The sequence below is a fragment of the Azolla caroliniana genome, unplaced genomic scaffold, assembly GCF_043228905.1.
Source record: "Azolla caroliniana isolate FFs.n. ecotype wild unplaced genomic scaffold, voAzoCaro1.0.p SCAF_11, whole genome shotgun sequence".
NCBI classification, from domain to species: Eukaryota; Viridiplantae; Streptophyta; class Polypodiopsida; order Salviniales; family Salviniaceae; genus Azolla; species Azolla caroliniana.
In genome coordinates this window covers 15,146,032-15,159,995 of record NW_028230446.1, presented here as the reverse complement: position 1 = coordinate 15,159,995, position 13,964 = coordinate 15,146,032, and the positions used below count along the sequence as shown (strand labels likewise).

General features: G+C 39.2%; 2 protein-coding genes across 4 annotated transcripts; both read right to left on the bottom strand.

Moving 5' to 3' along the window:
* Positions 1 to 122: 122 nt before the first annotated feature.
* On the bottom strand, positions 123 to 6,213 carry LOC147857948 (mechanosensitive ion channel protein 6-like). Its single transcript, XM_087327425.1, has 10 exons — positions 5,960 to 6,213; positions 4,254 to 5,157; positions 3,897 to 4,070; positions 3,201 to 3,770; positions 2,260 to 2,400; positions 1,921 to 2,163; positions 1,410 to 1,625; positions 1,297 to 1,328; positions 933 to 1,209; positions 123 to 509 (listed from the first exon to the last, which is right to left on the bottom strand). Exons 2-10 carry the CDS (start codon positions 5,142 to 5,144, stop codon positions 357 to 359), a joined length of 2,697 nt encoding a protein of 898 aa, XP_087183551.1. The 5' UTR covers positions 5,145 to 5,157; positions 5,960 to 6,213; the 3' UTR covers positions 123 to 356.
* A 3,585-nt stretch (positions 6,214 to 9,798) lies between these two features.
* LOC147857947 (uncharacterized) lies at positions 9,799 to 13,569 on the bottom strand. 3 transcript variants are annotated; one of them, XM_087327332.1, is made up of 3 exons: positions 13,305 to 13,569; positions 12,668 to 12,814; positions 9,799 to 12,535 (listed from the first exon to the last, which is right to left on the bottom strand). In XM_087327332.1, exons 1-3 carry the CDS (start codon positions 13,358 to 13,360, stop codon positions 10,087 to 10,089), a joined length of 2,652 nt encoding a protein of 883 aa, XP_087183458.1. In that variant the 5' UTR covers positions 13,361 to 13,569; the 3' UTR covers positions 9,799 to 10,086. The 3 variants fall into 3 exon arrangements, with proteins under 3 accessions (XP_087183458.1, XP_087183456.1, XP_087183457.1); XM_087327330.1 differs by having other exon boundaries at positions 9,799 to 12,563; positions 12,687 to 12,814; XM_087327331.1 differs by having other exon boundaries at positions 9,799 to 12,557; positions 12,687 to 12,814.
* Between the last annotated feature and the right edge of the window lie 395 nt (positions 13,570 to 13,964).

Below are 13,964 nucleotides of genomic sequence, written 5' to 3'. Positions count from 1 at the left end.
GAGTTGTTGAGCCATGTGAAAATTTTAAACTACATTCCTTCCATTAAAACAATATGAGGCTTTTTAATCCGACTGAACAACAGTATATGTCTGCATTTACCATGAATAGCAATCATATTTAAACCCAGATAGAAATGCCGTCAAAGAAAGGATTATATAATAATAATCATCATCATAGTATTCATTATTGTTATTAGCATTTTAATATCTTGATGCTACAACAAGCATGTGGGGGATGTAAGAAATGTTATATAGAGGGTGCCACAATGGTTGGTTTTCAAGAGAGATGTTATGAAGATATATAGATATATAGAAGCTTGTGGGAACAATTTTGCATTATATACTTATATCTGAAGTTAAATGTCACACAATGATGCAAGTCGTGTCGCTGGAACACCAGTGACGGTGATTTGTTGCGAAGGAAGATGATAACTAATATCTAACTCTTCCAGCTGCTGTTTCAAATAGAGCAACAAGGCACTTCGTCGCTGAAGCCTCTCCCCTCCTTCCTGTTGGGTTGAAATGAATAAGAATCAAAACATTGATAAAAGTAACAAAACAGTTCAACTCTGACAAACCTGAATAAGAATAGTCTGTTTTCATCAAACAGCAATAAAAGAAAGAAGAAAGAAATGACTGTGAAAACTGATGAATAAGACTAAATAATAGAGCGCCTTTTGGTTTTGGTTTAGCACTGACAAATCTGAATAAGTGTTAGAAGAAGGAAGCAACAGTTAGATCCGACAAATCTGAACATAAATTATCAAAAATAACGGGAAGCACCAATAGATCTGAGATCGGCTATGATCTGTTTTACTGGAAAACAGTAAATCAAAAAGTAGTACTAAAACAGGGACGTACGAGTACTAATATAGGGAATGGTTTATTAAATTATGAAAATGTAGGTTGGTAAGAGGATAAGAGAAATTTACCTGGAAGTTTAACCGATGCCTCGGCCATATACCCATCTTCATTTTAGTGGAGTCTTCTATATCTTTACAAGCCATTCGGAAGTCAGGATACCAAATTTGTGGTAGCCCCTCAATATATTTCTGGAGTCTTTCTTTCAACATGGTTAGTTTCTCAAGTGGCGTATTCATGTGAATTTGGAAGTCAATTGCATCCCATTGATCAGGGCTTCGATAAAAGTTTGCAATAGGTTTACCAGCAAGTAGAAAATTCGGATAGTATATCTTTTCATTGCTTGTACTGCAGTAATAGAAGCAAAAAGAATTTAATTCAAACAAGAGTTTTTTCTACTCTTAAGCAGATTGGAAGGATAATATTAAATCTAACCTGAGAAGGATAGTGTGCAAAATGTTCATCTCCTGATCAAAAGGTCATATTAGCTTTTATAATCAACATAAGTTCATTTATATGCTTAAATCAACACACAAGGTCATCATTACCTCAACTAGCATTGCTTGGCTATCCACAGATATTCGATCCCCAACATCAAAGGGGTGTGTCACAAAGAGGAAAATCAAAGACTCAAATAAAACCTTCGCAGCATTACCAAACATAAAAACAGATGGTAAAATTATTGATGAAACGAACAGAAGAACTTTCGAGGTATCAACTCCGAAAATCAAAACAAAAGCAGCAACTAGGATCACGGCCAGAACCTGGTTCATGGAACATAAAAAGAACGACTTTCTGAATTTCTTAACCAGCACCAACTGTGCTTAATAGTTGCACAAAAATCTTTAATACCTAAAACAATGAGGAGCAATGATCTGTCCTCACCTCTTTTTCGTATAGCACATACTTACACTGTTATATTCTTATCATCTTTCCAGATTAGACAAGGAAAATGTATCCCAGTAAGTATGGGAAGAATCCACAAACTAACGATTGCAAACCAATATAAAGAGTCATCAAGAGACATGCAGCATGTTCATAAATCAACATAGAACTTACCCCATTTAAAACTGTATGCAGCTTTTCAATAATTGTTTTGTTGTCATTCAAAGTCAAACCAAGGGCTCTCCGCTCCTTATATGCATTCACAACCCACCTGGCAAAGGCATGCTTCGTAATTTCACCTGTCTCAGTGGCTTCAAATATACCAAATGCCTTGAACGCTTGGTCTTTATCCAGGAAATATAGAAAGTTTGTGATTGTAATATATTTCTGCCCAGGTCTTACCATATTGTGATATATCTAGAGAACACAAAATGAGAGTTACATTAACAAGCATTTTATAAAACATTCTCACACTGATAATTTCCTTCAACACAAATTTTAACGGCTCTTTACCTGTCTAGCAACAGCTTTTGCTTGAGCTTCACTGTTGATGAAGGTCTGCTCTTTCTCGTGGGACAGCAATGAGGAATATGTCCTCAAATTTGTGTTACGAACTATCTTCATTAATCTCTTGAGCGTAAACACTGATACTGTCTACAAAAACAAAACAAAGAAATTACACACATACATAGTCTAAAGCCATTTAGGAATAATTCACAAATCTTGGAATGGCATTGATGATGTCATTTCTTCAGTATGGAATCTCACAACATCATCTGTGAGACAATTATTTTATCTACAGGTCAAGGTCTTTCTAATGTATGTCATTTGTGACAATTCAAACTATTTCCAAGAAACTTTTATATAATCTGTGGTGTTTTGAACACATGTTTAGATGTCTGGATATGTGGCTTCCACAAAACAGCCGGCATTTTGGTCTATTATAATATATTTTTATGAGACCAGACTATTCTGAGCTTACAAATTGGTGACATTGTAGTACTAAATCACTTTTTTGAATACCTATGGAATAGGATAAAAGCTAATTAATTAAGATTGTATATGAGCTTTCAAGCGACTTAATTTAGTTAAAACTGTTTTTGGGTGCTATCATAGGTAAGAGAAACACAGCAGTGTCAAGTGTGATTACCTTAACCCACATAGAGAGATCCCCTTGATTCTTGTAACCGTACAACCCATTTAGACTTCATGTCTAAAACTACTGGTGTACAAAAGATAGTAAGTTCTCTATTTCTTTCCGAGGAGTACCTAACAATAATTCTACAGTTGAATATAGTTCAGCAAGGCACCTTAATGAAAAGGGATTTAAACTTTCTCGACAGTGTAAATGAAAATGGCAGCATTCTAATCCAGACAAAAATCATTTATTACATTAATTCACAAGAAAAAAGCAAAAAATGAAATGAAAGTTAAAGAAAAAAAAACAAAGATACCTCTGATGTTAACCCTTGCAGCTTCTCATGTTGAAGTGTTTTTGCACTTTTTCCTAAATTTGGGATTTGGGGAACAAATTGTATATCATCCTGCTTTGGTGCATTTGACATTGGCGGTGTACCATCCATCTCAATAACACTATGATGTGATCGATCGCTGCCAAATTTCCGACAACCTTTGTGCCAATATGATGTTATCTTAGAGTTCAATGTTCTTTTCCATGCAAAACTTGAGGAAGATTCAAGAGAGGAGACAGGATGCAATTGGCTCTCAGATTGTGTCTTTAGAAGCTCCTTCTGTGGATGAATTTCCTCATTCCTTAGAGAGCCACCTATACCTCCATGGTGCTTCCTGAGTTTAGAGCTGACAGAACTGTTCTTACGGCCATTCTCCATATCAAAGTTTGCCATGGTTGGTGGCCCTGATAGTTTCTCAAGTAAATACTGATTGAAAAGACACTCTTGGATTTTCTCGAAGTATGCAGTCCGATGGAAATTGCTGGCAGCGACTTTCACCACAAGAATCTTAAGCATCCATGAGATTGATGCTGTAAAAAGACACCACAATACCTGCAAAATCCATCAAGAGAAAGTTTTCAAAAGAAAACAAATAACTAACACTGCAAAATTATCAAAAGATCTTAATTCTCAGGATTGCTAAAGGAACTTCGCACCTTAAACAATAATTAATTGTACCTTAGAGACAATGCTGACTGCTGTAGTATCTTCATGCCCCTGGAATATTACCCCCCATACTCCAACAACTAATGCTAGCCAGATGCTATTCTTCACACAATTTCGGAGGCCATATACGAAATATAGAACTTTCTTCTTGAGGATATAGTGCTTCTCGATCAATGACACAAACAACTAAAATCATAAAAACTGTCAGAATATGTGTCATATTGGGAACATAACTAAATCTATATGGCATCCTAATGTCATGTGAAAGTTGACACATTATGAACATTAGTTTTGCAAATACATGTCGATAACAAGTCAATAATTTAACAAATTGCAAAAGGATTATAGAAAAGTGAGGAAAAAAATGACCTTCATGATCCATCCAGAGATAAGGTGACCACAAAGAATGACAAGGGCAAGAGCCTGCCAACGCCACAGATTGAGGCCAAGAAACAAAACTTTTTCAAGGATTGGAATCTCAACACTGCTGATTAAGAATGCCATGAGTACAAAAAGGCTGCACCATTGAACACTGATAAGCCATTTGTTTTCTTTGTCTTTTTTATCTTCTGGTACATAATCCGCAATGAATGGATCTTGTTCCTCTTGTTCAGTGCGATTCGAGTTCGATTTTGACAAGCTATAAGCAGGACCAGAGTGTGTCTCCGCCGAGACTTCTTGAGGAGGCTCATCTTTGGATGAAACCATATTTACAGGAAATTCTGGCGAGGTGTTCGCGGATGCCCGTCTCCGCACAAAAGAGCTACAGTATGTTAACTGATTCATCACAGCTGGTGTTAGAGATGGAGGATCTTGAAATCGTGACTTCAATCGAGAAAATGCATGAAGGGAAACATTATCCAGTAATGGTTCAACTGCAGGTAAATCGGTGTCGCTGCTATCATCATTGTCGGACCCATTGAGGAAATCCATAGTGTTGGCACAACTATTTAGCTCCGAAATGGATGGCAGAGAACATGCTGAAATTTTCTTCGTAAATCCATCCGCAATACTATGCTCCTTCCTGGTACTATTTGGAGTTCCATCCGCATCAATCTCCTGCTTGATGCCAGAGTGTAGCATAGAATGGGAGGCATTCACCTCTTTACCCCCTTCACACATGTCGACATATTCCCTTGAGCTAAACCTCCTCAGGGTGGATACATACTCCTTCCCCAAACCCTCATTTTCAGTATCTAACTCTGAATGGGTTGGCATTGAAGTGTCCAAATTCTGATAATGTTCCCTTGACCCCGCCATCTCCACGCAGCCCCTAATGCATAAAAAAGAAACCAAGTTTAATTTCCAGGGGATCACAATATCTTGATGAATAATCGCTGGCTCCTGTACATAATGTCACCGACTTCCAAGGAAACCAATAAAAGATATCCACATCCTTAAACTCATCGGTGGGCATGGATACAGATTAAACAAACAAACTTTTTATTCTCTGCAACAATATGTCTGTCTCCACATACACATTATAGCATCATCTCCATATGCCAAAAGAATTGTGTACTCTCCAATGAAAACAAGCCACCAACCGGAGACAATCCCACAAATAAACGGTGGATAGAAACAGACAAAACAAAGATGAAACCCTAACATGTAATTCTCGGCAACAACATTCGGATTATATATTCACATATGCAAGCATTCACTTCATACGTACAAAAAAACCAATCATGAAAAAATCACTAGAGCTGGACGCAATGCACATCATGGGCCTCCATATGACTGATAGGCATGGAGATATATGAAAAAAGAATAGAACTGTAGTATTTCATTTCTCTACAACAACTTCTATGATTAAACATACCAACACGTTCTAGCATGACCTCCTCAACATATGAAAGAGCCATGTAATCAATGGGGTGGAAAAAGCTCACTACATTTCATTCGTAGCAGATTACAGCGTCATCATATTCCACATGTTCTGATCAGTTCAATAAGAGAGAGAGAGAGAAAGCATCCATTTTTCTTTCACTCGCTCGCTCCTATCACACACAGCAATGCAACCGGTGCAAGAAATAGAAACAGATGAATGTGTGCAGTAGTGATTTTTGAGCTCATACCAAGCAGATTGAGGATAGAAGAGCTGCGCGGAAGGGTGAGGATGATGCTGCTGTTGCCAGATGGATCCAGCCCAGCAGAAAGAATGAGCTGTGCACTGATGCTCTGTTTCTGTGTATATGGATGTGGGTGTGGGTGTGAGTGAAGAAGAAGAAGAAGAAGAGGAAGAAGAAGAAGAAGAGAAGAAGAGGAGGAGTGATGATGATCTTGGCAAGGAAGGAGCAGAGCCATGAGTGGAGACATGAAGAGTTACAGAGCAGGGAAGGGGGGGGACAGGGCAGTTAGGGAGAGAGAAAGAGAGCAGACTGACTGAGCGACTGTTGGCGTTCTGGGTTCTGCAGGTTGCAGAGAGAAGAGATCGATGGATGGAGATGGGGATGGGGATGCAGATGGGTCTCTCACCTCACCTCACCCCCAATCCTAACCCCAACCCTAACCCTAACCCTAACCCCAACCCTAACCCTAACCCCAACCCTAATCCATCATCATGATTCATCAATGATCATACCCTGCCCTGCCCTGCAACCGAGCCTGCCATGTCACCAAAAAGACTGATGATGATGATGATGATGATGATTCATGCCCTGCCCTGCCATGCCACCAAAAAGACTGATGATGAAGATGATGATTCATGCCCTGCCCATTCCCTCCTCAGTTTTCCTTCAATTTCCAGGCGACCAGCCGAGAAAAAATACGAGTGGCCGCCCACCCACCCCGCCCAACCGAGGAACCCATGAAACACTCACCGACACACACGTCCCCAAGGAAACAACACTAACATGAGAATCACCTCGTGCTCAAACCAGAAGACCCTCCCCCCCAAAAAAAACAAGAACTTTGTCCGCTTTTCTTTTGTAATATGGGCAGCAATAATCGAAAAATGTTGGATGGTTGGTTTATTACGGTCGAGACGATCACTCGGGCAAGAGTCAAGAAACACGTTCTTCTTCTTCTTCTTCTTCTTCTTCTTGCGTGTAAGATAGGCACGTGTGTGTGTGTGTGTGTGTGTGTGTGTGTGTCCACACGTTTCTTTGTTTAGTTAGCGTGCAATCTACTATGTATATGGAGGCAAAGGGGGGAGGTGTATTGGTTGGTTTGGGTTGCCCACTAGATGAGCATTGTTGCACCACATGCCTTTCAGAATATGAGAGATCCACACATGGTGTATTGTTTTATGTGGAAAGTCTCAACTTTGGCAAAGGTATTTTGTTGATTCTAGAGCCACACTGACCCCGTTCATTCCCTATCTCCCCCAATTTCAATATGCATGTCCATGTCGTCTTCTGTGTCCCGTGCCTTGGTACTTTAAGGCAGTCGTCCTATCAGAATAATGCAGATAGTAAAGGCACATGTTGAACATGCTTCACGTCATCTTGCGTATTATATACAACCAAAATAGTACATCATCACAAATTAGAAAAACATAATCGTGGGTGAGAAACCTACTTATCGATCACACACCATTAGTGTTTATTCGATCCCTAATATGTGCAACTAGTATAGAAACCAAAGCAAGGCAGGCGCATGTGAGTAACGTTATGTCATTGTTGTCGGCTTCTCAAGATACTTATGCCATCCTCTCTCTCTCTCTCTCTCTCTCTCTCTCTCTCTCTCTCTCTCTCTCTCTCTCCTAAATAATGCCTTTCATTACCAAAGAAAAAAACATCGCCATGACTAACTTACAACGAAGTATAGAACCCTTCCAAGGATCTAACAACAACTACTACTACGAACTCATCCCACCCTGCACACCAATTCAAATGTCAAATATGATGATATAATGTGACGTTGCAGAGTCCTCTCTCTTCATGGGTAAAAGACCACGGTTTCTCTAGCAATATCAATTGCCACAAAAGAAGTCATTTTAAGTTCACAACATATTTTCTCACCCCAACTTGCAAATCAAAAGTGAAGGCATCCAACATATATCCAACTAAACCATGGCCCACAATACCTCAAGAAATCGAAAATAATCTCTCTCTCTTTCTCTCGTCATCAGCTTACCCTAATGATAAGTCATTTATAGTATTTAGCTACAAACCAAATATCTCACCTCTCTCTCATTCCATGGATATCTCTTATTTCACTAGATACCGGTGTGATATGTAGGGGTTGAACCCACCTGATCTGAATTGGGCAACCTTACCAACTGAGCTACATCCATCTGGGCTCTCTCTATCTCTCTCTCTGCCGATATGTACTTAAGATGTCACTAGTGGTTGCCAATCGCCAGCATTTATTGTCCATGATGTACAAACCAATGCAACGCCAATTGCCGGAATTTATTCTCAAGAAAATGTATGCGATCATTGTTTGATGTTTATTTTACAAGTCGAGTGTGTATACACGTTTCTTGGGCGTGTCATTCCATCGGATCGTTCGCCATGTGTCTAGAATATTCCGCGTATACTTATCCATATACGTATACGTATCTATCCTATCCTATCCGTATCCGAGATATCTCCATGTGTCTAGAATATTCCGCGTACACTTATCCATATATGTACATATGTATATGTACGTATCTATCCGTAATCCGAGATAAAGCATGATTTCCTTATCGAATTTATGAAGATAAGAATTATGATGATTATTACCCGCATAAACGTTTCAAAAAAATTGCAAAGTTTATTTGAGCTTCTTTTTTCATCATCGATAGATCGATCGATGCTTCTCTGACGCCCCTTTCCTCATTCATTCATTCTCATTCATTTTCAGCTCGCGCTTCGTTTGCTTGGGTGGGATGCAGATATTTGTGATAAGAACTCTTGTCTGGGCAAGACAAATCACGCTGGACAGGTGGTGGTGGAGAGCTCTCTGATACCATTGATGATCATTTCAAAAGCCAAGATTCAGGATATGGAAGGAATCCCCAAGCAACCCAAGGATTGGGTGGCGGATCTTAGCTGATTATATCATACACACGGAATCCACCCTTCACCTCGGTGCTTCGGCAATGCTCACTTCTGAAACACTATGATGGCATGTGATCTGATTCTATATACAGATATGAATAATCTTAATATGTTTTGGATGGTTGGTCTGGTTAATTGATCTGTGTTTTTCAAACTTTTTGACTCCCTTAAATGATTCATGTCCAAAAAGCTCTAACTACATAGCATTCCTGAGTTCATGTTTCCTTTTCTTGTTGTACCAATGATTCATTCAATTCTCTATGGGAATTATTGAAGTGGACATAGATACACCAGAGTTTTAATGACATTATAAATCCAATTGCTCGAACCACATTATGCAATAATTGGAGTTCATGAACCTAATTAACTCTAATTGATCAACTTTGGCTACATGAGAATTGGAGTTCATGGACCTAATTATTTAGGTTGCACTAGAATGCAATTTGAAAAGGAATTCTAGCTTTGCATGCTTTGATAATCTTTGCTGTAATCTTTGCAAAAAAAAGATCAAACACTAGCATCTACTTTCCATTGATTCCCTTCCATTTTCATATCAGTAAAGAACATGAAACATGTGCCTGAGATGATAAACCAACCTCAGCAATGGTCTCATCTCCCATGGCATCTCTCCACATTTTCAACGTTAATCTATCTTACACACATCTCTGTGAGCCCCAATTTGCACACTCTTGAACATTGAGGCCCACACCGACACAAATTCCATTCAGGTTCCCAAAGGCTAATATCTGGCTTGGAAGGTTAATAATGTCTCTCTCTCTAAATATATATAGCTACGTTAAAATCAGAATCCCTCTGTGTATATATACTACGGTAACTTGTACACATTGAATAATACATAGTAAAACAAAGACATTTTGACGGAGTACGAGATATATAAGGTCTTTCTTTTACATTAGTAAAATCAATGCATCAATAAAATCAATAGTGTATAGCTCTGCTACTCTTTCCAACTGCCCAAAGTGTTACTAGCAATTCCATACAAAAAAACAAGCTGGTTGATTGATTTCATGACATTCCCAAAGCTCTTTAAAACGCCTCTTGATTTCATGAAATTCCCAATATGCATGCACTTCATGGCATTTATTTATTGTTCGAATGAGTAAATTACTGCTGATTATTATTTCTTGCTTCCTGTAGGACCTCGATGCTCTTCATTTCCATTTCTGATTCTTTCAGATCCAAACGACTCTCACCTACAATCCACTTATTCCCAACCCAAATCGTACTGGTAAAGCATCAAATTCAAGCATCCTGTTCCTCGGAGCTTTTCCTTGTCCTCGGGTCTTCAATATATCATTCCTTAATTTACACCCTCCTGTATTGGTAATTTCGTTAGCATCCCAATCACCACTATGCTTCGTAGCTGAAGCGCTGCTCTTCACATTTGCTCTCTCCTTTGTGATTGTATGTGTGGAATTAGGGGTTCTTGCAGATGACATCTCAGTGCTCTTTTTAAACCTCTTCGTTTTTAGAACATTTTCTTGAAGAGATCTCTTCTTTGTCACACCTTTCTTTCCTCCAGTTTGCACGTTTGAATTGAATTTTTCATCTGCATTCTGAGCATTATCAAGCTCATCCATGGCTATTGATATTTGTGTCTTAGAATTGAGTATTCCATCTGCTTTCTGAGTATTCTTAAGTTCATCCATGGTTAGTGATGTCTGCAGCTCATCCAGCTGATCTTCTGCCACAGATGGCAGTGGCGGTGCCTTCTGGGCAGCTTTTGACGAGGTCCTTTGCTTAGTGTTTCTTCCTTCAGTAATTGTCATTTTTTTGGGTATTTTCTGTTTCAATAGTTCAATAGGTGATTGGGCCATCTCATCGCTATTTGGATGGGAGGAGTTTTCATCATTTCCAATTGTATGCAACAGAAACGTATCCAAAGTAGGGGGCAAAGCAGCTGAGGTATTTGATACTTCAAGAGGATTCGTTGAAAGTATGGTATCCACCAGGCTAATAGAAGAGTCCGCGTTTTTTCTTGTAGCTCGGGTGGTCAATCTTGATGAAGGTTTCTTGTTAACTTTTTTCATCGCAGCAGGTATAATTATCACATCAGATGGCTGTGTCAAAGGTTCCATTTCTCCCAATGAGGCCAAAGGCACAGTCACAGTATCAACCACACTAGCAGAAGAGTCTGCTTTCTTGTTTGTTTGGGTACTTGTTCTAGATGCAGCTTTCTTGTTGACGTTTTTTTCCCCTCTTTTTTGAGCTGTCGACCTGACTTTAGTATCTAAAGTAGTGCAAATTTGTGTGTCGTCTTTACTATCACTTGCATTGATTCCATGTTCACATTCATTACTAGAGAGATCTATCAACGACTGAGGAGGGCTTTCTCCTAAGGGTAGGTCTCTCAAGGATGTTGACTCCATCGTAACTTTTAAATGCTTCGTTCCTTCGGTCATCTTTGTCAAAGTTTTGGCAGGTCTTCTTCGTTTGGGTTGAGCAGCAACCTCCATCTTCTCCTCGATTCTTTCTTTGAGATCTTTAATATTTTCAATGGACTTCATTACGATTTGGTTTTGAATGTCCATGTTCTCTTCAATGTTGACTGATTCAACTGACTTGGTTGAATTGCATCTTCGACCTCTTTTCCTAATAGGCTGACTAACTCCCTCATCTTTCGGTGATGGATTATCACTTTGAACACTGAGTATTTCCAGAGACTTCGAAGTGCTCAAGCTCCTCCCTCTTTTGGTACCTGAGGGAATAATTGGTGTGGGGAGGACATCTTTGTCAGAACCTCCTTTGCAATCTTTCTTAGCTCTTTTTGCTGTAGTTGATTGCAGCTTTTCTGAAGCTGAATTCCTCTTTAAAGCCACTACAGTTGATTTCTTCAGTTCACTCACAACTAGAGCTTCTTCTTCTGTGGGGAGGGGATCTTTGTCAGAACTTCCTTTGCAATCTTTCTTACCTCTTTTTGCTGTAGTTGGTTGCAGCTTTTCTGAAGCTGTATTCCTCTTTGAAGCCACTACAGTTGATTTCTTCAGTTCACTCACAACTAGAGCTTCTTCTTCTGTGGGGAGGACATCTTTGTCAGAACTTCCTTTGCAATCATTCTTAGCTCTTTTTGCTGTAGTTGGTTGCAGCTTTTCTGAACCTGAATTCCTCTTTGAAGCCACTACAGTTGATTTCTTTGGTTCACACACAACTAAAGCTTCTTCTTCATTAAGATCAGCTTTCTTGATACGAGTAGATGATCTCACTGGACGGATTGAACCATTCGTCACCACTTCTGTCATGGGAGCACGTGCATTGCGTGTAGATGATCTTACAGCAGCAAGATTGTTTTTCATTACTGCTGTTACTGGAGTCTCCGTATTCTCCATCACCAAAGTAACAATGTTCCTATTTCCCGGTGTTTGCTTCTGAAACATATTCTCTTCTGACGGTAGTATTTGTGCAGAAACAAGGTGTTTACCACTAAATTTCTCTAATGAAGGACTCTGAGGCACTTGACTCGGAGCAATCGGAGGACGCCCCTGACCTATTCTTCTGCTTGAATACTGGATGAGACTAACAACCTTAGTTGATTGTTGATGATTCTCTTCCTTTACATCATTATCAAATTTTGATATTGATTCTGCCACCTGATGATCTTGAGGTTTACTCTGCGCCTTCCCTTTCGCTCTCAAGCTAGTCCTTCTTCCGTTGTTTTGCTGAACATCTGAAACTGCCAGAGTGCCAAAATCAAAATATAGCCTAGTTCAAAACATTTCCTAACGATTTTTCGTTAACATTTACAATTCTATTTACAAGAGTAACAACGTAAAACACTCAAAACTCTGACACATACCTGGTGGTGGAGGTGGTCTCTTCCTCAACTCTCTTTCGCTGGTTCCTACTAAATTTGTGTTCACCATAGTGGCTGGAGTCTCAGGTTGTATATAGGAAGTATTGGCAGGGCTCTTCTGGTTGGTTAGACTGCAAGAAAAAGAACTTTTTTTATGATGTTTATTAAACAACCTTACTGAACACTCACATTGTTAACAAACGTTCAAAAATCTCATAGTAAATACTAACACATGCAATACAAACATGTATTCATTTGTTATCTTAAAAGTACATGAGTATGTTAAAAATCCAATGTAAGTATATTTGTTTACTCACTCATCAAGTGTTGAGAATTCAACTTTCTTCTCAACCATATGCCATCCATACACAAAAGCCAGATATATTTTCATTGAGTGCTAGAATTTACCTACCACATATAATGATGGTATATTTTCCTGTTTAAAACGTTATGGTGTGGCATTACACTGATCTATTCATCATCAATAATAAATCTTGAGAGAAAAGACAAAAGCTTCCATGGAATGCGCAATCTTTTCTAGATTTGACCGTCAACTCCCGTCCTGAAGTGAAAACTAAATAAAAACAAATAGATACAGACAGATAGAGAAAGAGAGATCACCTTGGAGATATAGGACAGTCCATTCTGTCAAAGTTCTTTGCTCGACGTGGAGGCATTTTGGAGGTTTCTGGAAGAAAGAAACCCTAAATCTTCATATAAGGAGCAAATCCGAGCAAATCCTCATAGAGAAAACCCTGAGGAATCTGCATCTGAGGAAATCCTAGAAAGCTTCATATCGGGAAACCCAATAGGAGGAAATGCTGCTAAATCTTCACATATGGAAGCCGTATTCATATGAGGAAACGCTAAATAACCACTACTAATCTAAGAAAAACCCCAGGGGAATCATCAAATCGCCCTAGAAATCTTCAATGTGAGGAAACACTAGAAAGCTTGAGGTCGCCATAGCTGCGGACCCAGAGAGGGGAAGGGAGGGGAGGGAGAATTGACCCGTTGCAGATACACACCCATCCTTTTGAATTTCTGAACACTCTTCTGTACTCACACTTCTTTAATTTTGTCTTGACTGATCTATGAACAAAACATGAAGATATGTGTATGTGTATGTGTATGTGTATGTGTATCATGTATGTGTATCATGTATGTGTATGTGTATGTGCTTACCCAAGTGATGATGAGCATCCGAGACAAAGGGTGTTAGGAAACAGGTCCCTCCGGATGGGAAGACCATGAGCCGGTTTCAAATGGTTCCGAACGAGA

Excerpts from the sequence above, each read along its gene's own strand:
- LOC147857948 (XM_087327425.1), bottom strand. The coding sequence starts at position 5,144 with ATGGCGGGGTCAAGGGAACATTATCAGAATTTGGACACTTCAATGCCA. Across the intron at positions 3,771-3,896 it reads CAGTCAGCATTGTCTCTAAG|GTATTGTGGTGTCTTTTTAC; the intron begins GTACAATTAATT and ends TGGATTTTGCAG. Across the intron at positions 2,401-3,200 it reads TGCAAGGGTTAACATCAGAG|ACAGTATCAGTGTTTACGCT; the intron begins GTATCTTTGTTT and ends TTGTTTTTGTAG.
- LOC147857947 (XM_087327330.1), bottom strand. The coding sequence starts at position 13,360 with ATGCCTCCACGTCGAGCAAAGAACTTTGACAGAATGGACTGTCCTATA. Across the intron at positions 12,815-13,304 it reads GACTGTCCTATATCTCCAAG|TCTAACCAACCAGAAGAGCC; the intron begins GTGATCTCTCTT and ends TTTTTCTTGCAG. Across the intron at positions 12,564-12,686 it reads GAGACCACCTCCACCACCAG|TTTCAGATGTTCAGCAAAAC; the intron begins GTATGTGTCAGA and ends GCACTCTGGCAG.